This window comes from Lampetra planeri, chromosome 57 (genome assembly GCF_965212315.1).
Source record: "Lampetra planeri chromosome 57, kcLamPlan1.2.h2, whole genome shotgun sequence".
NCBI lineage: Eukaryota > Metazoa > Chordata > Hyperoartia > Petromyzontiformes > Petromyzontidae > Lampetra > Lampetra planeri.
The window spans coordinates 1,595,485-1,618,809 of NC_136163.1; the positions used below are offsets into that span (position 1 = coordinate 1,595,485).

Consider the following 23,325-nt stretch of genomic DNA (forward strand, 5'->3'; position numbering starts at 1 on the left):
TGGAACAAAGTGGGGAGGACCTTGTTGAGACTGCGGAGCCTCAAATATGTTCTGTCCGTTTGCTACAGCAGATGTGTAGGGAATTCCAACAAGACCTACATCTCTGCTTTATTGACCTGGTCAAGGCCTATGATACCATCAGTAGGCCTGGGCTCTGGGTTGTTCTTCGTGCTTTCGGATTCCCTGACCCTCTGCTCACGATCATTAAGGACCTTCATGATGGTGAGGGGGCCTGGGTAAAACTACATGGCCGGGAGTCAGAGCCATTCCCTGTACACCTTGGAGTGCGACAGGGATGTCCTCTGGCTCCCACATTGTTTAACATCTATTTTGACGACGTAGTTCATGAAGCCTTCAATAGCTGTACCGGGGGAATTTTGATTTGGTACAGATATAGTGGGAAGCTGATCGATGCCCGGGTGCAGTCAAGGGATGGCTTCCGATTGGTCAACCACGTTATGTATGCCGATGATTTGGTAATTGCTGCTCATTCAGAGGAGGAGTTGGAGACGCTTCTGCTGAAACTGGAGCGTGCGACTAAGAGGTGGGGCCTTACCATCAGCCCCACCAAAACTAAGCACCTGCCTGGGTATTTTGTACCATTGGACACTCCTCCCCCACAACTCCCAATCGGTGATGGGGAAGTTGTGGAGATAGTGGAGAGTTTCCCATAGCTGTGCAGTGTGCTCATGACTGGCTCGGGTTTAGCAGCAGAGGTCTCACTCCGAATCAGTCGAGCGGCAATATATTTTCATCGGTTGCGTAACGCTGTGTGGAAGCTGCCTGGTCTGTCGCTCTGCACGAAGGTCAGGTCTTCTCGCCCACGGTCATTCCCTCCCTTTTCTACGCTTGCGAAACGTGGACCCCCCTAATGGAGCATCTTCGCCGGTTACAAACATTTAGGCTGGCCTGCCTACGATCCATCCTGGGTTTAACCAAGCTGGATTGTGTGAGGGGCTCACAAATCCTTGAAAGATCTGGGAAAAGTCCCATCAGTGAGCTCCTCCGGCAGTACAGTACACAAAATCCATGATCTGATCCCATCCGTAAAGAATGTAATTCCTGACTTGCTGTACCCTGGAGTCCACAAACAGAGTTGCATTTGTGGTGATTGTTACATTGGGGAAACGAAACGATATGCATCTGACCGCATTCACGAGCACAAGGCAGATTTGAAACACGGCAGGACGAACTCTTCTGCCGTAGCTGACCACTGCTACAACGCGGTGGGCTCTCATGATATTGTTTTCTCCGATACCAAAGTGCTCTGCAAGCCGTCTGGATACCACCAAAGATTTGTTCATAAAGCCATCCAGATATACAAACATAGACACAACTTCAACCGAAAAGATGGATTCAAATTGAGCAATCATTGGAAGGATGTTATTAACCAAGTTAAACCTTACTTGCCTTATAGTTTATATTCATACCCACATCTCCAGTCTTTTACTCCCAGCCTTGCACACTACCATCAATAGGAAATTTGACGTGCAGTGTTTCGATCGTGCAGATTTGCCGCCCCAACCCTCTCCCCTGCCCCCCACCCGACTTACTAGCACAGCTTTAGTTCGAACTCTAGGAACATCCTTGCCACTCTCCCCGCCCCCACACTCACCCTGACTCATCCCCCTCCCCCCGCCCCCTCAACTATATAATCCCTTGTTACAGCAATCTCTTTGGCCTACTTCAGCGATTGTTTTCGCTGTGGTGGTCCCCACCTGATGAAGGACGCTTGTGTTGCGCCCGAAACGTCGTGATTTAATTTAGTTGTTTTCGTTTTAATTTTATCTTATTATTTTCACCTACGTGACTTTACCGAAAGAACCAAAGAGTATGGATCATTGCAGTCACGAAAACTTCAAATCTAGAACTGAGTGGACTTGCCGATGACTGGTACCAGTGGTGTCAAGATCGGCCTCAGTGGAGGTGAAGGACGCTACTGGGCAGTTGGAGGCAGTCGCCCTCCAACAACAACGGAGGAGCGACGTTCACAACAACGAGCGGAGCGCCGGGTGGCTAAAGCACAACAAGTTGGCACAGTAGGGGGCACAGGTGGTGCATCAGCTAGTCATCTCAGTCATCTCAGTCAGTCGACCCGTGGCACCTGGGTCTGCCCCGTGACCTCCTGCCAGCGGGCGTTCGACACTTCACGTGTCCTCAAGGTGCACATGGCCTGGCACAAGCGTCGTGGTGACGTCACCGCCACTTAGTGACGAATGGCGGTTGTTGTTGTGTGTAACTCTGTGTGTAATTCTACGTGTGTGTAACTGTGTGTGTGTAACTGTGTGTGTGTATATGTGTAACCGTGTGTGTAACTCTGCGTGTGTCTAACTCTGCGTGTGTCTAACTCTGCGTGTGTCTAACTCTGTGTGTGTAACTCTGTGTGTGTGTAACTCTGTGTGTGTCCAACTCTGTGTTTGTAACTCTGTGTGTGCAACTCTGTGTGTGTAACTCTGCGTGTGGAACTTTATGTGTGTGTGTAACTCTGTGTGTGTAACTCTATGTGTGTGTGTGACTCTGTGTGTGTGTGACTCTGTGTGCAACTCTGTGTGTGTGGAACTCTGCGTGTGGAACTCTATGTGTGTGTGTGACTCTGTGTGTGTGTAACTCTATGTGTGTGTGTGTGTGTGACTCTATGTGTGTGTGTGTAACTCTATATGTGTGTGTGTAACTCTACGTTTGTAACTCTGTGTGTGTAACTCTGTGTGTGTAACTCTATGTGTGTGTAACTCTGTGTGTGTGTAACTCTGTGTGTGTGTGTAACTCTACGTGTGTGTTTGTAACTCTGTGTATGTAACTCTGTGTGTGTAACTCTGTGTGTGTAACTCTATGTGTGTGTAACTCTGTGTGTGTGTAACTCTGTGTGTGTGTGTAACTCTACGTGTGTGTTTGTAACTCTGTGTATGTAACTCTGTGTGTGTAACTCTGTGTGTGTGTAACTCTGTGTGTGTGACTCTATGTGTGTGTAACTCTATATGTGTGTGTGTGTAACTCCGTGTGTGTGTGTAACTCTACGTGTGTGTTTGTAACTCTGTGTATGTAACTCTGTGTGTGTGTGCACGATTTAGTATTTGCACTTTAGATGCTCCTATCTCTTATCTCGACGTTTATATTATCTTAGCTCCACGTTTAGATGCTCCAATCTCTTATCTCTATGTACGACACAACCCCCGGTATTCGTCGTCGAAAGGTTGCCAAGACGAATATCGAAACGACGTCAATCTAAGAAGTGCTTTTTGTTACAGCGGTAGTGGTAGTAGTAGTGGGTGGTGGTAGTAGCAGTGGGTGGTGGTAGTAGCAGTGGGTGGTGGTAGTAGCAGTGAGTGGTGGTAGTGGTAGTGGGTGGTGGTAGTAGTAGTTGGTGGTAGTGGTGGGTGGTGGTAGTAGTAGTGCGTGGTAGTAGTGGGTAGTGTTAGTAGTGGGTGGTGTTAGTAGTGGGTGGTGGTAGTAGTGGGTGGTGGTAGTAGTAATGCGTGGAAGTAGTGGGTGGTGTTAGTAGTGGGTAGTGGTAGTAGTGGGTGGTGGTAGTAGTGGGTGGTAGTAGCAGTGGGTGGTAGTAGTAGTGGGTCGTGGTAGTAGTGGGTGGTGGTGGTAGTAGTGGGTGGTGGTAGTAGGTGGTAGTAGTAGTGGGTGGTGGTAGTAGTGGGTGGTGGTAGTAGTGGGTGGTAGTAGTAGGTGGTAGTAGTAGTGGGTGGTGGTAGTAGCAGTGAGTGGTGGTAGTGGTAGTGGGTGGTGGTAGTAGTAGTTGGTGGTAGTGGTGGGTGGTGGTAGTAGTAATGCGTGGAAGTAGTGGGTGGTGTTAGTAGTGGGTAGTGGTAGTAGTGGGTGGTGGTAGTAGTGGGTGGTAGTAGCAGTGGGTGGTAGTAGTAGTGGGTCGTGGTAGTAGTGGGTGGTGGTGGTAGTAGTGGGTGGTGGTAGTAGGTGGTAGTAGTAGTGGGTGGTGGTAGTAGTGGGTGGTGGTAGTAGTGGGTGGTAGTAGTAGGTGGTAGTAGTAGTGGGTGGTGGTAGTAGCAGTGAGTGGTGGTAGTGGTAGTGGGTGGTGGTAGTAGTAGTTGGTGGTAGTAGTGGGTGGTGGTAGTAGTAATGCGTGGAAGTAGTGGGTGGTGTTAGTAGTGAGTAGTGGTAGTAGTGGGTGGTGGTAGTAGCAGTGGGTCGTGGTAGTAGTGGGTGGTGGTAGTAGTGGGTGGTAGTAGCAGTGGGTGGTAGTAGTAGTGGGTCGTGGTAGTAGTGGGTGGTGGTGGTAGTAGTGGGTGGTGGTAGTAGGTGGTAGTAGTAGTGGGTGGTGGTAGTAGTGGGTGGTGGTAGTAGTGGGTGGTAGTAGTAGGTGGTAGTAGTAGTGGGTGGTGGTAGTAGTGGGTGGTGGTAGTAGTGGGTGGTAGTAGTAGTGGGTGGTGGTAGTAGTGGGTGGTGGTGGTAGTAGTGGGTGGTGGTGGTAGTAGTAGTAGTGGGTGGTGGTAGTAGTAGTGGGTGGTGGTAGTAGTGGGTGGTGGTGGTAGTAGTGGGTGGTGGTAGTAGTGGGTGGTAGTAGTAGGTGGTAGTAGTAGTGGGTGGTGGTAGTAGTGGGTGGTGGTAGTAGTAGGTGGTAGTAGTAGTGGGTGGTGGTAGTAGTGGGTGGTGGTGGTAGTAGTGGGTGGTGGTGGTAGTAGTAGTAGTGGGTGGTGGTAGTAGTAATGGGTGGTGGTAGTAGTAGTGGGTGGTAGTAGTGGGTGGTAGTAGTGGGCGTTGGTGGTAGTAGTGGGTCGTGGTAGTAGTAGTAGTAGGTGATAGTAGTAGTGGGTGGTAGTAGTGGGCGTTGGTGGTAGTAGTGGTGCGTGGTAGTAGTAGTGGGTGGTGGTAGTAGTAGTGGGTGGTAGTAGTGGTGCGTGGTAGTAGCAGTGGCTGGTGGTAGTAGTAGTAGTAGTAGTGGGTGGTGGTAGTAGCAGTGGCTGGTGGTAGTAGTAGTAGTGGGTAGTGGTAGTAGTAGTGGGTGGTGATAGTAGTGGGTGGTAATAGTGGGTGGTGGTAGTAGTAGTGGGTGGTGGTAGTAGTGGGTGGTAGTGGTGGGTGGTGGTAGTAGTGGGTGGTAGTGGTAGTGGGTGGTAGTGGTGGGTGGTGGTAGTAGTGGGTGGTAGTGGTAGTGGGTGGTAATAGTGGGTGGTGGTAGTAGTAGTGGGTGGTGGTAGTAGTGGGTGGTAGTGGTGGGTGGTGGTAGTAGTGGGTGGTAGTGGTGGGTGGTGGTAGTAGTAATGGGTGGTAGTAGTAGTGGGTGGTGGTAGTAGTAGTAGTGGGTAGTGGTAGTACTGGGTGGTGGTTGTAGTGGGTGGTGGTGGTGGTGGAGGCGAAGGCTGAGAGGTGACGGGAAATGGGAAAAGTCGGGACGATGCGATCAGCGACGCGAGCGTGTGTGTGTGGGGGTCACCATTTGGTGTTTGAACATCTGAATATTATTACGAGAAAGGCTAAAAAAGCTCTTCAGGTCGCGCGCGTGTTTCGGTGTCGGCGGTGCTGGTGGGGTCAATATGGGCACTCCCGGATTCAGAATCTCGTCGTGTGTGCGTTGTGTGTGTACGTGCGTGTGTGTGTGTACGTGCGTGTGTGTGTGTACGTGTGTGTGTGTACGTGTGTGTGTGTACGTGCGTGTGTGTGTGTGTGTACGTGTGTGTGTGTGTACGTGTGTGTGTGTGTACGTGTGTGTGTGTACGTGTGTGTGTGTGTACGTGCGCGTGCACCAGGTTCAGCCAGGAGAGCATCGTGAACGACGTGCTGAGTGTGCACGTGTGCCCCTGGGCACCCAACTTCTCCGCCACTCTCAACTTCCAGTGAGTGCTACGCAGCACACTCACCATCATGAGCAGAATCAACATCAGAACAATCGTCATCAACACAATCATTATCGGCACAATGATCATCGGCACAATCATCATCATCAGCACAATCATCATGAACACAATCATTATAGGCACAATCATAATCGGCATAATTACCGTCGGCACAATCATCATCGGCACAATCATTAATTATCGACACAATTACCATTGGCACAATCATCATCAGCACACTCATCATCGGCACAATCATTAATTATCGGCACAATTACCATCGGCACAATCATCATCAGCACAATCATGAATGATCAGCACAATCATTATCGGCACAATCATCATCGGCACACTCGTCATCGGCACAATAATTATCTGTAAATTTATCATCATCAGCATCATCATTATCGGCAAAATCACCATCGGCACAATCATCATGAGCACACTCGCCATCAGACCAATTATCATCAGCACAATCATTATTGGCACAATCATCATCAGCACCATCATCATCGACACAATTATCATCGGTACAATCACCATCAGCACAATCACCACAAAGTTACGGAGGTCTTCTGTCACTGATGTCCACCCGCTTTGTATGTGTACGTTGAACTTCTTTCGCACCGTACGTAACCAACCGTGCCTATCACAGGTGCCTGGGAAGGACAACAAACTAAACACACAAAAATAAGTTCTAAAGAAATTAGGTTTTCAATGTAGATTAGGGGCCGTCCATAAATGACGTCACGCACCTAGGGGAGGGGTCAGACATTTGTGACGATGTGTGACGAGGGGGGGGGGGGGTTGAGAAATGTGACATCACATCAAAATGCGCAACTTTAAATAAATATAGACAACACGTTCTACTTAATGAAATAGACTTTTTAATACATGTTTTCTCCTACAACATCAGAGTGCAAGTTTAAAGCGATTTGAAGCATGTATTATTTGGTTGGGGGGGGGGGGGCAGAGCTCTGTGACGTCATATTTAAGGGGTGGTCTGACTTTTTGTGACGCCGTGTGACTAGGGGGGGGTCAAAAATCATCCAAAATCGCGTGACGTCATTTATGGACGGCCCCTTACGGAAAAGTGCACAGTTCCCGGTGACTTCCTAATATCGGCAGGAAGAGCATTTACCGAACCTCCGGGCGAAGGCTGCGGTGAGCCTCCTCGTTTCTTGCATGGTGGGATGCTGTAGGCAAAGCTGTCCCTTGGGGGTACACGGCAAATCGGGACCGACTGCCCCGGGCCCCGCACTTTACGGGGCTCCCCCCCCCCGCCCCCCTCCCGCTCTACGACGTCACGGTGTCAGATGTCATACTGCCAGTTTAGTTTGAAGGCATCAGGGGGGCGGGTGGGGGGAGTGGGGCGGAGGCCCACGTGGTGTGGTTTGTTCTGGGCCCCGCTTATGGACGGCCCCTGGCTCTAGAGTAGTGGGAGCGAACCTGCCGCTTAGGTCCATCCAGCCAGAACACCTCCTCCTCCACCTCCCGTCAGCCAGGGATCTGGGGATTGTCTGGATTGCGTACCCCTAATGCAGCCAATTGCAGCTGCATGAGCCGCAGTCCTCACCCGTTTCCCCTCTGCATCAGGAGGAACAGGTAGCAAAGGGGGGGGGGGGGGGGGTAGAGATAACGCTAACCTCCAGCTGCGAGTGATGCTCAAACTCTCGCTTGCAACTCTCATCAAAGCGAGCCGAGACCCCAGGCTATCGTAGGATTGAACGGGGTCCGAGGTGGACACACCACCACCGCCGTCACCACCACTACAGTAGAATGAAGGCAGAGCTGCACTGCTACCCAGCACGTGTGCAGGTTTAGGGATAGTAGAACGACCTTCTACGAAGATTAGGGGGAGGCAACCCTGACGAATACGCAGTCGTGGACCAAGCGGCGATAGCACGAACAGAGTGGTTATCACTCCATACGGCAATGCTTTTCCTCTTGAATTAGTCACATACACCCTTTGACGATGCTGTGACATGGTGGGAATAGGCCACCATTACACTGGTCAACACACTTTTTCTGGCATAAGGTATTCCAACGGGTTTAAGGTAATTTGGGGTGCTGATTCCAAATCTGGCATCAGTTTTTGTCTAACACATCAGGTTTTAGAGATATCAAATATTGCATTTTCAATAAAAACTGCGGAAGAGAAATATTAAATAAATGTGGATATCTACATAAAATGATATTATAAACACACTATCCTAAAAATACAGCACCATATTTTAAAACTAAAGCAGTCACTGACTCGCAACAACTTGCAATAATAAGTGACAGAGTTAATTTCGGGTAAAATCAATGAAAATGGGGTATGCCGATAGCATAAAAATGAGGTGTGATAGAGCAAATCTGAGATCAGATTTGGAATCAGCACCCTGAAATCAGTCTAAAACAGCTGCAAAAGTTCAGGCCAGAAAAACATGTTTTTTTTGTTGTTGACCAGTGTTATAATAAGTCTGCCTGCCCCCAGCCATGGGTTAACAAGCCCTCAACGGCCGAGCAGGCGGAAGAAGATATTCACATATTCTTGGGTCTTTCGCTAAAGTCACGTAGATAGGTTCAAAGAAAATAACAAAATTAAAAAAACCACGACGTTTCGATAGCAACACAAGCAATCGTCATCAGGAGAAAAAGCGGGAAAGCTGCTGAGGCAGGCTGTTTTGTTATTTTTGTTATTTTCCTTGAACCTATCTACGTGACTTTACCGAAAGACCCAATAATATGAATTTCTGCAGTCACGAAAGCTTTAAGTCAAGATTTAAGATGTTAACATCTCAATGGCTCATAACAATGGACAGACGGGACGTAACATTAGCGTAAGACGAAAAGAACACCAAAGAAATATAAAATACTCTCAAACACAACTGTCGGCAGTTGCAGAACATGCTTGCCAACAAGGACATTCAATTTATTTTGATAACGTTGAAGTGTCGTGTAAAACTAATAATTACTGGCCAAGACTAATATCGAGAATCCATTGAAATTGAGAGAAATACTAATAATTGTAACCGCTCTGACAGCTACAGGGTTAGTGTGGCCTGGAGCGTATTATTAAGTAATACATCTTACAACTGCGTTCCCTATAGAGGAAACGCATGATAATTAACGGATTCCTAATCGATTATATAATTACAATAACTCCCCCCCTCCTCTCCTGCGTCTCTGATCTCTGCACCTGATGGGTTCAGTGATGACGTCGTCCTGCTGATGCTGCTCTATCTAAGACCTGAAGCAGGTGGATGCTTCACTATTCTGGCATATCGCCCGATGATGCTGGTTCATGTAATTACCAGCGAAACGTCACGGTACTCAAATTGTAAATGTTGTAGATTTTACTCTCCAACACACCGGTGGGCTGAAGTAGTCAACTAATTGGCGCGTTGTTTACGTGATTAACCTTACTGGCTTTGTCGGATGGTGGAGGGTTACGACACATTTCTTCTTACGCGATCTAACCAAAAAACATGTACGTTTGTATAACGTAGCGTGTAGCGGATTGTGTAGCATTTAGTGTAGAGTGTAGCATTTAGTGTAGAGTGTAGCATTTAGTGTAGAGTGTAGCATTTAGTGTAGAATGTTTATACATTTATACTTATGCGATCTAACCCATGAACCTTTATTATGAATAATATTGGTCGCGAAAGTCCTGACGTCGTCTAAACTGATCTCAACGACTGTGAAGGCGGATGAAGGCTGCAGCAAAACGATATCTCCAAATGTCTTGTTTCCTTGCCATTGGATCAGTGGTCCCGTTCTGTCAAGAACTGTGTGGGAAGTTGTCGTGCAACATCTTCTCCATGATAAGGCGTCTTTCGTGAAAGGAGCAACATCTTCCAGCATGTTCAATACAAGTCCCTTGGCGACCAGCTGGTGATGTCGTGGCCTACTACCGTTTGCTATCGAGGTGATCTGGCCCATGACTTCCAGTCACTCTGGGTTGTGTCATGGCTCGTCAGTTACACGACAAGATGACTTCCCAGATGTCCTTGCGTCACCTGTATCCCCACATCTCCCCATGCCTCCCCGTATGCCCGCATCTCCCCGTGTCCCCACGTCTCCCCGCGTTGCCCCGTGTCCTCCAGTGTCCCTGTGTCTCCCCATGTCCCCTTTCCCCGTGTCCCCGTATCTCTCCGTGTCTCTGTGCTTCCCCATGACTCCGTATTTCCCCGTGTGCCTCCATTCTGTCTCCCCGTGCCCCCCCCTGCTAACGTGTCTCTCCGCATCGCAGGGAGAGCCACCGGAACGCGACGGGCGGTGCGGGCCGGGTGATGGTGACGCAGACGAACTCCCCCATCAACTCCAACATCACGTACGACGCCAGTAAGAAGACAATCACAGTGGACGAAAACCTTCACAGCATTTTCATCAAGGTGCTGGCTGGCTCGCTCACTCACCCCTTCGCTCGCTCTTCTGTTCATTCACTCGCTCATCTATTCGTTCGCTCGTTCGTCCGTTTGCTCACTTGATCGTTTGCTTGCTTTCTCGCCCCTTTGCTTGCTCACTCGCTATCCCGCTCATTCACTCACTCGCCCATTCATTCATTCACTCGCTCGCTCACCCATTCATTCATTCACTCGTTCGCTCGTTCGTTCGTTCGCTCCCTCGCCCTTTCGTTCGCTCATCCGCCAACTTGTCCTCTCACTCATTCACCCACTTGCCCATCGTGTGTAAAGATGCTGTCGGTCATGATGATGATGACACCCACAGTTTTTAACCGCGGAGCCTCTGCAATAAGCGTTAAACGTGCTACTGCTCACCCATGTCGTCATAATAACGATAATGGCTGCTACTGCTGATGATAGTGTGAGGGCCGACGTCCGTCCCACCGCCTTCGCTGGGCAGCTGGGGCGCAACGTTTGCCCCCTCCACTCCCTCCTCCACTCCCTCCTCCACCGCGCCCATTGTCCCCTGCCGGGCCCCCACCGACCGGGTGATTGGCCCCCTGTGTTACTGCCCCCTCTGAAGGACATAGCTAAATCGCTGGCTCACCACCGCACGGGGTTATTCCACACATGCACATACACTAACGCTAATGCTACGGCGGCGGCGAGCATGCGCGCGCCCCTGCCAGCGATCAGACTCTGATGCTAAACGGCTGCGCGATTGCACGCCAACGTCTGAGGGCGGTCAAATGCTAATCCGCTTGCACACAAAGACTAGCGCTAAAGCGGCTGCACGAATATGCACGCGTGCCTCCGGGTGGTTAAACCCTAATCCGTTCATGCACAGAGACTAGCGCTAAAGCGGCTGCACAAATATGCGCGCCGGCGGGTGTTTACCCGCGACCCTTCACCTGCGTTAAGACGCGCTCTAAAGCGGCAGCGCGAACGCGCGCGCACCTGCAGGTGATACATTTTACACACACATGTGCGTAAACACGCATGAGCGTTAGCGAGCGGTTTTAACTCACCCCGCCCTAATACTCGCGTGGCACGGCTGCATGGGCGCGCGAGCGTCAGTGGCCATTTATGTTTCAAATACACGCGCACCTCACACACACGCACTAAAATTACCAACACCACGCCGAGGTTCCACCTACACGCACAGAAATCACACTGCACCGATACTCTGTACTAAAGTTTATTAACGGCGCAAATACGCACTACCTGGGGGGGAATATTTTGCGAGAAGAGCTTGGCCTAACTCTGCCTACGAACCCAGTCACTCAAACGTCCTACCACGTACCTCGAAGCTGTACTCACGGCGTCGCACGGACGCTGTGAGAGTCGGAGAGAGAAGGACGAGAGAAAACTTTACCTATCGCTGCCTCGTAGCAGCACTCGCTGGCATCACACAGATGCTGTGAGCGGCTCGAGGAGGTAGGACGGCAGGGAGTGGGTCTTGACGGCCCAGAGGTTGAAGGCAAAAGTCCAAAATCTTCCCGGACTACTCCTTTTATTCCCTTAACTTCAAAGGCCTCGGGTGCCATTGTACCACGTGGCCAATCATGCGCTTACCTGTGGTTACCGCCCTTCCCTGTTACCGTGTCCTTCCTCGAGTCCACGGCGGCGGTCGCCGGCCACCCCCATTGTCCCTCGTTGCCCATTGTCTGGAAGGGCTCTTGCACTTTTCTTGCTTAATATCCCGCCCTCCGTCCTCCCCCCAATGTTGTGAGTAACTCATTGCGGTTGGCCCAGGGTTTCTGCGCCCATACATTTTTTAAACCAATTTTAGGGGCATCGCAATGTCACCTATCCTGCGAGGGTCAGCCAATCTCCTGGCACCGGGTAACCGTGGGACTTTCCCTCTAGCGGCCCTTCGGATTAAAACCCGATGTGCCAGGCAATCCCCTCCCAGGACACTACGTGGGTGCAAGTGCTGCGTGTGCTGCGTGTGCTCAGGGTGGGGGGTAGTGGACAATCGCGGCGCTTGTGGAGGTGCTCCACGGTCGTGGCACCACAATAGCTGATGTGTATGTCTGAACTTCTTTCACACCATACATATCCAACCATGCTTATCGGAGATGCAGGGAAGGAGAACAAACTTAACACAAGTAGCACTTCAAAAGAAAAGAGCTTTCAATCTAGATGATGATTTAAAAGTACATAGCTCCCAGTGGCGTCATAATATCGGAGGGAAGAGCGTTCCAGACGGCCACAGGAGCCCATCTAAAAGCGCGTGATGCGGTGACCATCTTTATTCGATGGCCAGCCAGAAGCCGCTGCGAGGAAGACGACTGGGAGTTGGTGTCAAGTTGTTTTATGCTCCTTGACGAGATCAGCGAGGTATTGTGGTTCATTTGTGGCAAGCACTTTGTGTGTAATGAACGCGACCTTGTAACGAATTCGTTTGGCAAGCGGAAGCCAATGCAGCTCAGCGAGCACTGAACGGACACGGTCGGATCTTGCAGTAACCCGTCATGACACGCGCTGGGGAATTGTGTACACGCTGCAGCTTGGTATTGTTTTTTTTGCCAGACATCCCGTAGAGTAGCGAGTTGCAATAATCGAGCCTCGTCGATACTACGCTACACATACACCACCGTGTTGGGCTATATCACGACCCAACAGTGGTCGAATGTGTCCGTAGAGTCCCGATGTGAACATTGCAGGACCTGATAATAGTTTTTTTACCCTTCTATCTGGCAACAAAACTGACACCTTTTTTACAAGGAGTCATGTTTGCATAGACCACAATACCTGCAGTCATAATGCAAACAAAAAACATAACTCTGATAATGTATGCACTGTCCTTGAAGTTGATTGGTTCACACACGAGACAGTTTTCCTTAGAGCCTAGTCTCACATGGGTTGGACCAGATGACGCCAAAAGGCGCACTATGACTGCAGGTATTATGGTCTATGCAAACATGAAAAAACAATTATCATATTTTTTACTTGCAAATGAGGTTCCAATGGTGTTAATTGCAGGACCTGGCTACATTTTGCACGCGGCCATCAAACGACACATCCTGGTCGAGCGTGGTGCCGAGGCTCTTCAGATACGAGTAGAAAACTGAATTCCGGAGTCCGTGACTGCCACAGCCTCATCCTCCCGCAATTCTTGTCGCCCCGAACCCGAGTGCCAACCAGCAGAACCTCCGATTTACTTTTGTGTTTTTCCCGGATCAAACAGCGCTTCCGTTCCATGCACGAAACCCCCACGCGCGAGGACCGCGGAATGCACGAGGCTCTCCGCATCTTAACTATGACGTCACTGCGGTGTGCAACTGTGACGTCACGCGGTGTGCAACTGTCTGTCGTCGGCACATTGATGTCGAGACGACATTGGTGGTCTGAGGGACGCGAGTTGTTAGACAGGAAGGGCCCGTGGGGCGAGAACTCCCCCGCGGTACACCGACTGAGGCACGGCACAGGCGATGGCTGATCGTTGCCCGGCTTGACGAACGTTGATCAACCATCTTCTTGGTTCTTTCGGTAAAGTCACGTAGAAGGGAAATAATAAAATAATTAAAATTAAACATAATAAATATATTATATTATTTTATTATATTATATTCTTTTATTATGTTTTATTAAAACATAAGAAATATATTATATTAGTTTTAATATTATTTTATTATATAATATTATTTTATCATGTTTTATTATTATTATTATTATTTTATTATTTCCCTTCTACGTGACTTTACCGAAAGAACCAAGAAGATGAATTCCTGCAGTCACGAAAGCTTTAAATCGAAATTCATCAACCACATAAGGGACGACTCAATCCACCCCAGCGCCCGTACCCGAGACACCAAACCTTGACCTTAGCCGTTCGATGAGTACATACCGATGGAAAAATAAGAATCGGTCTTTGACCCTTTCTGGCAATAAAACAGCTGTGTTAAGATGTTCAAGCGATAAATAGAAACCTCTTTGCGAGGGTTCAAGTTGCTGCATTAACCACACACAGCAATTTGTGGTGAACGTGGAAACAAATATGCTCTGATAATTAATTATAATACATGGACATTGTCTTTGAAATTGATGGCCTACATCAGATACAGCAGCAGACTTCCAGTGTCAGACCAGAGAACGCCAAAATGCGAACAGTGAAAAAAAAAAAAATCTGGCCTGGACTTTTGCAGCTGTTTTAGACTAATTTCAGGGTGCTGATTCCAAATCTGATCTCAGATTTGCCCTATCACATCTCATTTTTATGCTATCCGCATACCCCATTTTCATTGATTTTACCCGAAATTAACTCTGTCACTTATGATTGCAAGTTGTTGCGAGTCAGTGACTGCTTTAGTGTTAAAATATGGTGCTGTATTTTTAGGAAAGTGTGTTTTATAATATAATTTTATGTAGATATCCACATTTATTTAATATTTTTCTTCTGCAGTTTTTATTGAAAATGCAATATTTGATATCTCAAAAACCTGATGTGATAGACAAAAACTGATGCCAGATTTGGAATCAGCACCCCAAAATTACCTTACAACCGTTGGAATACCTTATGCCAGAAAAAGTGTGTTGACCAGTGTTATCAGAGCCATGTTTGTTTGCATGCTTATCACAAGTACTGAGTGTGGTTAATGCTATTTGGTGTTTGAACATTTTAAAACCTCCTGCTTTATTGCCAGAAAGGGTAAAAACTATATATATATATATTTTTATCATACTTTGATACTGGCAAAAAGGTCCCATGTTTAATATGTACCTGCCATCCCAGTATTTATTGTACAGGAAAATTGCGTTTTCAAATCCATACGACGTACAGCAGTTTAAATATGGGACAAAAGCATAATTGTTGTCTATTCGTGTGTGTTTCTCCCTTGTGATGGGACTTTGTAGTATGAACGTTGAGATGTATAAAGGCACGGGGTGACCAACAGGGTCTGAATGTGTCTGTAGTGAGGTAGGGCACTGATAAGGAGTTGACAGGTTATGTGAGTATCTCGCAGTCGATTGGTTGTCGAAGGTGGCTGAGCGATTGAGGCCAAACCAACGCTGTGGCGCAGTGGCCATCCACGCTCTTGCAAAGGTCATGCACGCTCTTGTAGAGGTCATCCACGGTCTTGCAGAGGTCATCCACGGTCTTGCAGAGGTCATCCACGCTCTTGCAGTGGTCATCCACGCTCTTGTAAAGGTCATCCACGCTCTTGCAAAGGTCATGCACGCTCTTGTAGAGGTCATCCACGGTCTTGCAGAGGTCATCCACGGTCTTGCAGAGGTCATCCACGCTCTTGAAAAGGTCATCCACGCTCTTGCAAAGGTCATCCACGCTCTTGCAGAGGTCATCTACGGTCTTGCAGAGGTCATCCACCCTCTTGCAAAGGTCATCTACGCTCTTGCAGAGGTCATTCACGCTCTTGCAAATGTCATCCACGCCCTTGCAGAGGTCATCCACGCTCTTGCAGAGGTCATCCGCGGTCTTGCAGAGGTCATCCACGCTCTTGCAAAGGTCATCCACGCTCTTGCAAAGGTCATCCACGCTCTGGCAGAGGTCATCTACGGTCTTGCAGAGGTCATCCACCCTCTTGCAAAGGTCATCAACGCTCTTGCAGAGGTCATTCACGCTCTTGCAGAGGTTATCGGTGGTCTTTAGTGGAGCCGTCCCGGTGCCGTGGGGCTTCCAGGCACGCCGACCACGACGGCTTGAATGTGCCCGTCGCAGCGACGTGGGGAAGTCGCGATCGCTATCAGGCACGGGCGCTTATGACCTTTGAAACCGTATTGACGTTTGAGATTGGGGCGATATATTTTTGCGGAGTTGCCGTGGGTCAAGGCAAATTTGATCAGGAGCGCTGATACCTGCGCTGATTTTGAACCGGTCTGTGATATCGTGGTGATGGGTGGGCGAATAATTGGCAAAATGCTACTTTGCACATCACGAGACTGCTATCTGAAGTAGCCCCCACGTCATTGGCGGATTTGAAGACGTGATCCAGATGATGATGGCTGATAATGACAGCTGCTGATGATGACGGCTGATGATGGTGATTGCTGATGATGATGGCTGATGATGGCTGATGATAGTGGCTGATAATGACAGCTGCTAATGACAGCTGCTGATGACTGATGTTGATGGCTGATGATGATGGCTGATAATGACAGCTGCTGATGATGATGACTGATGGTGATGGCTGATGATGGTAATGGCTGATGATAATGGCTGATGATAATGGCTGATGATGATGGCTGATAATGACAGCTGCTGTTGATGAAGATGATGACTGATGGCTGACGATGATGGCTGATGATGGCTGATGACAGCTGCTGATGAGGATGGCTGATGATGGTGATGGCTGATGATAATGGCTGATTATGGCTGATGATGATGGCTGATAATGACAGCTGCTGTTGCTGATAATGATGACTGATGATGATGGCTGATCATGGCAGCTACTGCTGATGATGATGGCGGCTGATGATGGCGGCTGATGATGGCAGCTGATGATGATGGCTGATGATAATGGCTAATTATCATAGCTGGTTATGATGGCTGATGATAATGGATAATTATCATGGCTGATTACGATGGTTGATTATGATGGCTGATGGCTGCTGCTGATGATGTGGCCGCAGGAGTTCCCGGAGCGGAGTGGGCGCTACCCTCGCTGCGCCGTCGTGGGGAACGGAGGGATCCTCACCAACAGCTCCTGCGGCTCACAGATCGACGCAGCCGACTTCGTGATCCGGTGAGAGGGTGGAGGGGGAGGGAGAGAGGGAGGGAGAGGAAGGGAGAGGGAAGGAGAGTGAGATAAGTGAGATAGAGAGAGGGAGAGACTTTTGACTTTAAAAACACTTTTATTGCCGCCAGCAGCAACAGCACTGGAGGCGATTCCGATATTAAACACACAGTCACCAGCAAACAAATGAAAATAAACGCTATAAATCCACGCGCCGTGGCGCTAAATGCACCGCGCACAACACGAAAGAAAAGTCACGTGGTGGTGGTGGTGGTCATCGCGCACGCCACGGTGACGAGCGAGCGCTTCAGAAGGTGAACACGAGGGTGCCGTCCACGCTGCTACAGAGAGGGGCTTTTCCGGCTCCCCAGCGTTCGAAGAAGACGTGCACATCACCGGCATGTGTGTGGTGCATGGCGTGCTCCAGCCGGAGCCGCGCCTTAAGCAGGCCTCTGAGCAGCCGTCAGTGTCACCTTCCAGCACCTTTTCCTCGTTCTGTACACCGCCATCTTCACCTGAACAAAGGCCAAGTTTGCCTTTGTCATGGAGAAAGGGAGAGAGAGAGAGTGAGGGACACCACACATGCGTAGGAGGAGGCACTACCAAAGTGCTACAACCACTGCGCTACGAACCAGGCAGGAGAGAGGGAGGGAGCTACTTGTGTTTAGGTATTTTTAAACCACTTTTATTGCTGCCAGCAGCAATAAAAGAAGCACTGGAGCCGATTTCGATAAGCAAAGCATTTACGACAGCGTCACGTCACGTGGTACGTGGTGGCACACGCGTCACCACGCGCAACACGAACAGCGCGTCGTAACGCAGGGTCACGCTCGACGGAGAAGCAAAGCTCTTTTGAAGGCGAAATGCCGAATGCCGTATTCGCTGGTGCATGGGTCGGTGCTGGCTCTCACCGCCAGGCATCGGCTTATCAAAGTCGCCTGTAACGTTGCACCGGTGACGAAAGACGCCGCGGCCCTCACGGGAACGAAGGGCTCGATCTCATCTCTGAGAGTGAAAAGCGATCGGGTTTGACTCTCACGCGGGGGGGCAAAAGTGTCCTATTTCTTGCTTCTAGATTTGAAGCTTTCGTGACTGCAAGGATTCATACTCTTAGTTTTTTCGGTAAAGTCACGTAGGTAAAAAATGAAATTAAAATTAATAAAAAGAAAATAATAAAAATCACGACGGTCCCACCTGATGACGGAGACTTGTGTTGCCTCCGAAACGTCGTGATTTTTATGATTTTATTTTTCTTAATTTTTCTTTAATTTTTTGCCTTTTTCTTGCTCTCTCTTACGGCTGGGCAAGTGGGGGGAAATTGCTGCACCCGACTGTGCGCGGGTCAGAGTTCGATTGAAGAAGGGATTCCAGATTCTGTATTTGTCCTCGAGAAATACGATGAGCTGTGAAGTTCTTCGACAAATGTCCAGTAAAGGGCACGGGGTCAGAACCTTGTGACAGAAAACGACGCAAAAAAAAACAATAGGAGTGCAAAGTAGAGGAAAGTTAAAGAAATCGCTTGAAACAAAAAGGTAAAATAGATTAAGCATACACAGTCAAATTGCATAAGTACAATAGGATTCATCTTCTTGGTTCTTTCGGTAAAGTCACGTAGAAGGGAAATAATAAAATAATAAAAATAAAACATAATAAAATACAATTATCACGACGTTTCGGCTACAACGCAAGCAGCCGTCCTCAGGTGAAGAACAGGTCTGTCGGAAAGACAGCGTCTGAATGAACACCACCAAGCTTGGCAGCGTATATTTAAGTTGGGTTAAAGGAGGAAGGGCGCCTTCACAAAGGAATTTGCATATCAACAGAGGAATATAGCATATTTATGGAAAATTCAGATATGGGATTAGTCACTACTTGTGGAATGCGTAGGAGGTGGGGGGGGGTCTCAAAGTCATATTATGCCCGTGCATTATGTAGGAATAGCAGCAAAAAAGGGAGAAAGTAGGGTTAGCAGTAATAAAGGGAAGGAATTTTAATAGTAAGGAGCTGCAGCAGCTAAACCACCACGTAAAAAACTAAAATATAAACTACATCAATATTATCAATATACTAAATATACTCTCCAATACGCTGAGCTACTAACAGTAAGTCATACATTACAATTCTACGTCGCAAAAAATATAATATGCCTCCAGCTAAACGTTTTTCTTAACTCCACACAGATCTACCCGTACTATATACTGCCATAGACAAACCCAACATTAAATAGGATTGCACAGGTAGCTCTGTAATATCGACTTCCACGAATTCTGGTCTGCGTCTCGACTATCGTGCCACTTGAATGAACGTGATTTCCACTTCCGCGGGTTCCGTTTTACAACAAATCCACGTGGGGGGGGGGGGGGCGGTGGGGGGGGATATCCTGCTGCTCCGAAAAATTTCCAAATGAATTCCTTGCCTCTTGACGATGACGCCGATGGCACGTAGTTTATAACCCTGAGTGGGTGAGTCTGTGAGTGAGTGGTGGTGGTGTATTGTTTAGATCCCTGAGTGGGTGAGTCTGTGAGTGAGTGAGTGGTGGTGCGTTGTTTAGACTCCTGAGTGGGTGAGTCTGTGAGTGAGTGATGGTGGTGCATTGTTTAGAACCCTGAGTGGGTGAGTCTGTGAGTGAGCGTTGGTGGTGGTGGTGCATTGTTTAGAACCCTGAGTGGGTGAGTCTGTGAGTGAGTGAGTGGTGGTTCGTTGTTTAGAGCCCTGAGTGGGTGAGTCTGTGAGTGGTGGTGGTGGTGCATTGTTTAGATCCCTGAGTGGGTGAGTCTGTGATTGAGTAGTGGTGGTTCGTTGTTTAGAACCCTGAGTGGGTGAGTCTGTGAGTGGTGGTGGTGGTGGTGCATTGTTTAGAACCCTGAGTGGGTGAGTCTGTGAGTGAGTGGTGGTGGTGGTGCATTGTTTAGAACCCTGAGTGGGTGAGTCTGGGAGTGAGTGGTGGTGCATTGTTTAGAACCCTGAGTGGGTGAGTTTGGGAGTGAGTGGTGGTGGTGCATTGTTTAGAACCCTGAGTGGGTGAGTCTGTGAGTGAGTGAGTGGTGCGTTGTTTAGAACCCTGAGTGAGTGAGTCTGTGAGTGAGTGGTGCGTTGTTTAGAACGCTGAGTGGGTGAGTCTGTGAGTGAGTGGTGGTGGTGGTGGTGCATTGTTTAGAACCCTGAGTGGGTGAGTCTGTGAGTGAGTGAGTGGTGGTGGTGCGTTGTTTAGAACCCTGAGTGGGTGAGTCTGTGAGTGAGTGGCGGCGTTGTCTCCTCTGTGTAGCTGTAACCTGGCTCCTGTGGACGGGAAGTTTTCCAACGACGTTGGGACGAAAACAAGTCTGGTGACAGCGAATCCCTCCATCATCATAAAGAAGTGAGTGTGTGTGTGTCAGGGGTGTGTGTGTGTGTGCATGTCAGGGAAGTGTGTGAGTGTGTGGGGAGCAGTGGTGTAGCGGCAAAACAACTCCCTATCTCTTCGTTGGTGCCGGACGGTAACGCTGTGGTGAGCAGCAGTGCCATTCAAGTTCAAGTTAATTTATTAGGTATAACCCTGTGAGCCATTCGGCTCTTGAATCGGGTGCAACCGCAACAAACAAAAAACATGAACAAAAAACATCTTAAAGTGAATATGTAACTGAGTGCAAACAGAAAATCCAAGAAAAGACAGCAAAATATTGCAGAAAAAAACACCGTACACCAACGCTGTGTGCAACAATCCCAGTGGGATGCAAGTCAAACAACCAACAACAACCACAAGGGGGAGGGAAAATTTAGATTGGCCATTCCCCTCATGGCGTTTGTAGCCACCACAGCGGCTAAAATGGCGTCTGGACGGGTGCGAGGGGCTGGTAACCCCTCCACCTTCAATCCAAGTACCACTAAACCACGAAATAAAATCTAATTAAGCCTGTGCCGGAGGCCCCGGGGGACAGGCGTCCATGACGTCTCCTGGCCAAACCCTATTTGGTGGAGACAGGAGATTGAATCCTTACCCTCGGGGTTCCTTCAGAAACAGCAAAAAGCCACTGTGCGTGGCCATGTGGAATATTCGAATGCTCACTGTGGAGGAGAGGCTGCCACTCCTTTGTCCGGAGCTGGACCGGTACCGCCTGGATCTCTGTGGTGTTCAGGAAGTCCGGTGGACTGGCTCTGGCTCCTGCCACCATGAGGGGTGGACAGTCCTCTACTCGGGGCAGGAGAATGCCAAACAACAGGGAGTGGCTCCTCGTCTGAACAAAATAATGAAGGGGGCATGGGAGCGTGGCGATGAGGTGTGGGAAGCTGTAAGCCCCAGGCTACTTTAGGCTCGCCTTCCCATCAACCAGAGGCGAGGAGTGGTGGTCGTGGTTATTTACGTCCCCACTGAAGACGAACATCAGTAGAGGGATGCAGGCAAGGCCGATGAGTCAGATGCCTTCTATGACCTCCTGTCACAGGTGCTAGCTAAAGTGGCCCCTAGAGATAGAGTGATCTTGTTGGGTGACTTTAATACCCGAGTTGGTCATGATAACTGATGGATGGCATCAGTCAGATCAGCTCAATAGCAACGGTAGGAGGCTGCTAGATTTCTGTGCAGCCCATGAGCTTGTAATTACCAACACACTGTTCCAGCATCGGTGTATCCACACAACATCATTATAATGCATATCGGATCCAAGCAAGAACATCTGCTGGACTATATAGTGATGGAACAGTGGATACGGGCTCATGTCCTTGACACCAGGACCTACCGTGGTGCTGATCTGCCCACTGACCATCGACTTGTCATATGTAGATGCGCCTGCCATTATTCCACTCTGGTGGTGGGTGTACACCCAGGACCCATTTAAAACCCATGGTAGCCTGGTCTCAGTTATCTGATGAAAGTTGCAAGCGAGAATTTCATCATCGCTTGCAGCTGGGGTTGGCATCGTCCCCCACTCCTCCTGATTTCAAGGAGAAATGGGCCAGGTTTAGGACTGTGGCTCATGCAGCTGCAATGGCTGCTTTTGAGACATGGTCCAGACCTCCCCAGAGACCCTGGCTGATGAAGGATGTGTTCAGGCTGGCTGAGAAAAAGCGACAGGCCCACTCTCATCGTCTACAGCATCCCACATCAGAGAATGAGGAGGCTTACCGCAGCCTTCGCTCGGAGATTTGGAGAGCCGTGAGGCGCTGCAAAGATGGGTGGTGATCACGGGTTGCTGAAGAGATGGAATTTTCCTCAATGTCCCGCGATCACAAATCGCTATTTAATTCCATCAAAAAAGTAACCTGCAGCGCCACACCTATTATCATCATTAGGGGAAAGAATGGTGATCCAATCTCCGACCCCCAGGAACAGATTTGCAGATTTGCTGAGCATTCCTGTGAGGTCCTGGGGGAGGGAAAATCCCTCAACCTGGAAAATAGCATGGGATAAAGTGGGGATGACCCTGCTGAGGCTCCGGTGCCTCAAATATTGGAAGAGGAAGTTACCCCCTGTTAGTGGCTGGCTGAGGTGCCATCTGTTGAGGTACTGAAGGCGATCCAGAGTCCAGGAAAGGCACTTGGCAGAGATGATCTCCCAAGCAAAATACTGAGGGAGGGGGGCGTTTGTGCACAAACTGCCCTACATGACATCATAATAACAGTCTGAACCACTGGACGGGTTCTGCAGGATTGGAAGGATGCCCTGGTGGTCCTCCTCTTTAAGAAGGGGGACCGTACAGATTGTAACTACTACAGGGGCATCTCACTCCTCAGTGTGCCGGGAAAGGTCCTGGCAAGGATTATTCAACATCATCTTGCTAGGCACGCTGAGGAGAGGCTTGCAGAGCCCCAATGCGGTTTCAGGAAAGGGCGGTCCTGCATAGATGCCATATTTTATGTCTGTCTGCTACAGTAGAGGTGTAGGGGATTCCAAAAAGACCTACATCTCTGCTTTATTGACCTTGTTAAGGCCTATGATACCATCAGTAGGCCTGGGCTCTGGGTTGTTCTTCGTGCTTTCGGAGTCCCTGACCCTCTGCTCACGATCATTAAGGACCTTCATGATGTGAGCGGGCTCGGGTAAAACTACGTGGCCAGGAGTCGGAGCCATCCCCTGCTCACCTTGGGGTGCGACAGGGATGTCCTCTGGCTCCTCCATTATTTGCCATCTATTTCGCCCACTTCGTTTGTGAAGGCTTTGATGCCTGTACCAGAGGAACTTCCACTAGGTCCAATCAGCCTCCAATGAGTACCTCGTGCGGTGTGTAAACATCGTCACTGGGGGAGAGAAAGGCGGCCCGGCGTGGTGCTGGCCACCCCACCCCCTCGTGCCCCTCACCGGCCGTCGTAGATGCTCGCTAACAGCACTTGCCCCAACAGTCTGTTACAGGTTATGCAGAGGATCTTTGTCTCTGCATATGTCAGGGATGTGTGTGTGTGTATGTTAGGTGTGTGTGTGTCAGGTTAGGTGTTGGGAGCGATAGAGCAGCGATTAGCGTGCTG

At 49.2% G+C, this 23,325-nt stretch overlaps 1 protein-coding gene across 1 annotated transcript in view; it reads left to right on the top strand.

The window, feature by feature from the left end:
• Nucleotides 1-23,325, top strand: part of LOC144735837 (alpha-2,8-sialyltransferase 8F-like) — a 31,967-nt gene that overhangs the window by 2,669 nt on the left and 5,973 nt on the right. Inside the window, exons 3-6 of the mRNA XM_078618376.1 lie at nt 5,712-5,798; nt 10,036-10,177; nt 16,784-16,896; nt 20,153-20,245. Coding sequence (XP_078474502.1) covers nt 5,712-5,798; nt 10,036-10,177; nt 16,784-16,896; nt 20,153-20,245 — 435 coding nt within the window. The remainder of the gene's footprint in view (nt 1-5,711; nt 5,799-10,035; nt 10,178-16,783; nt 16,897-20,152; nt 20,246-23,325) is intronic.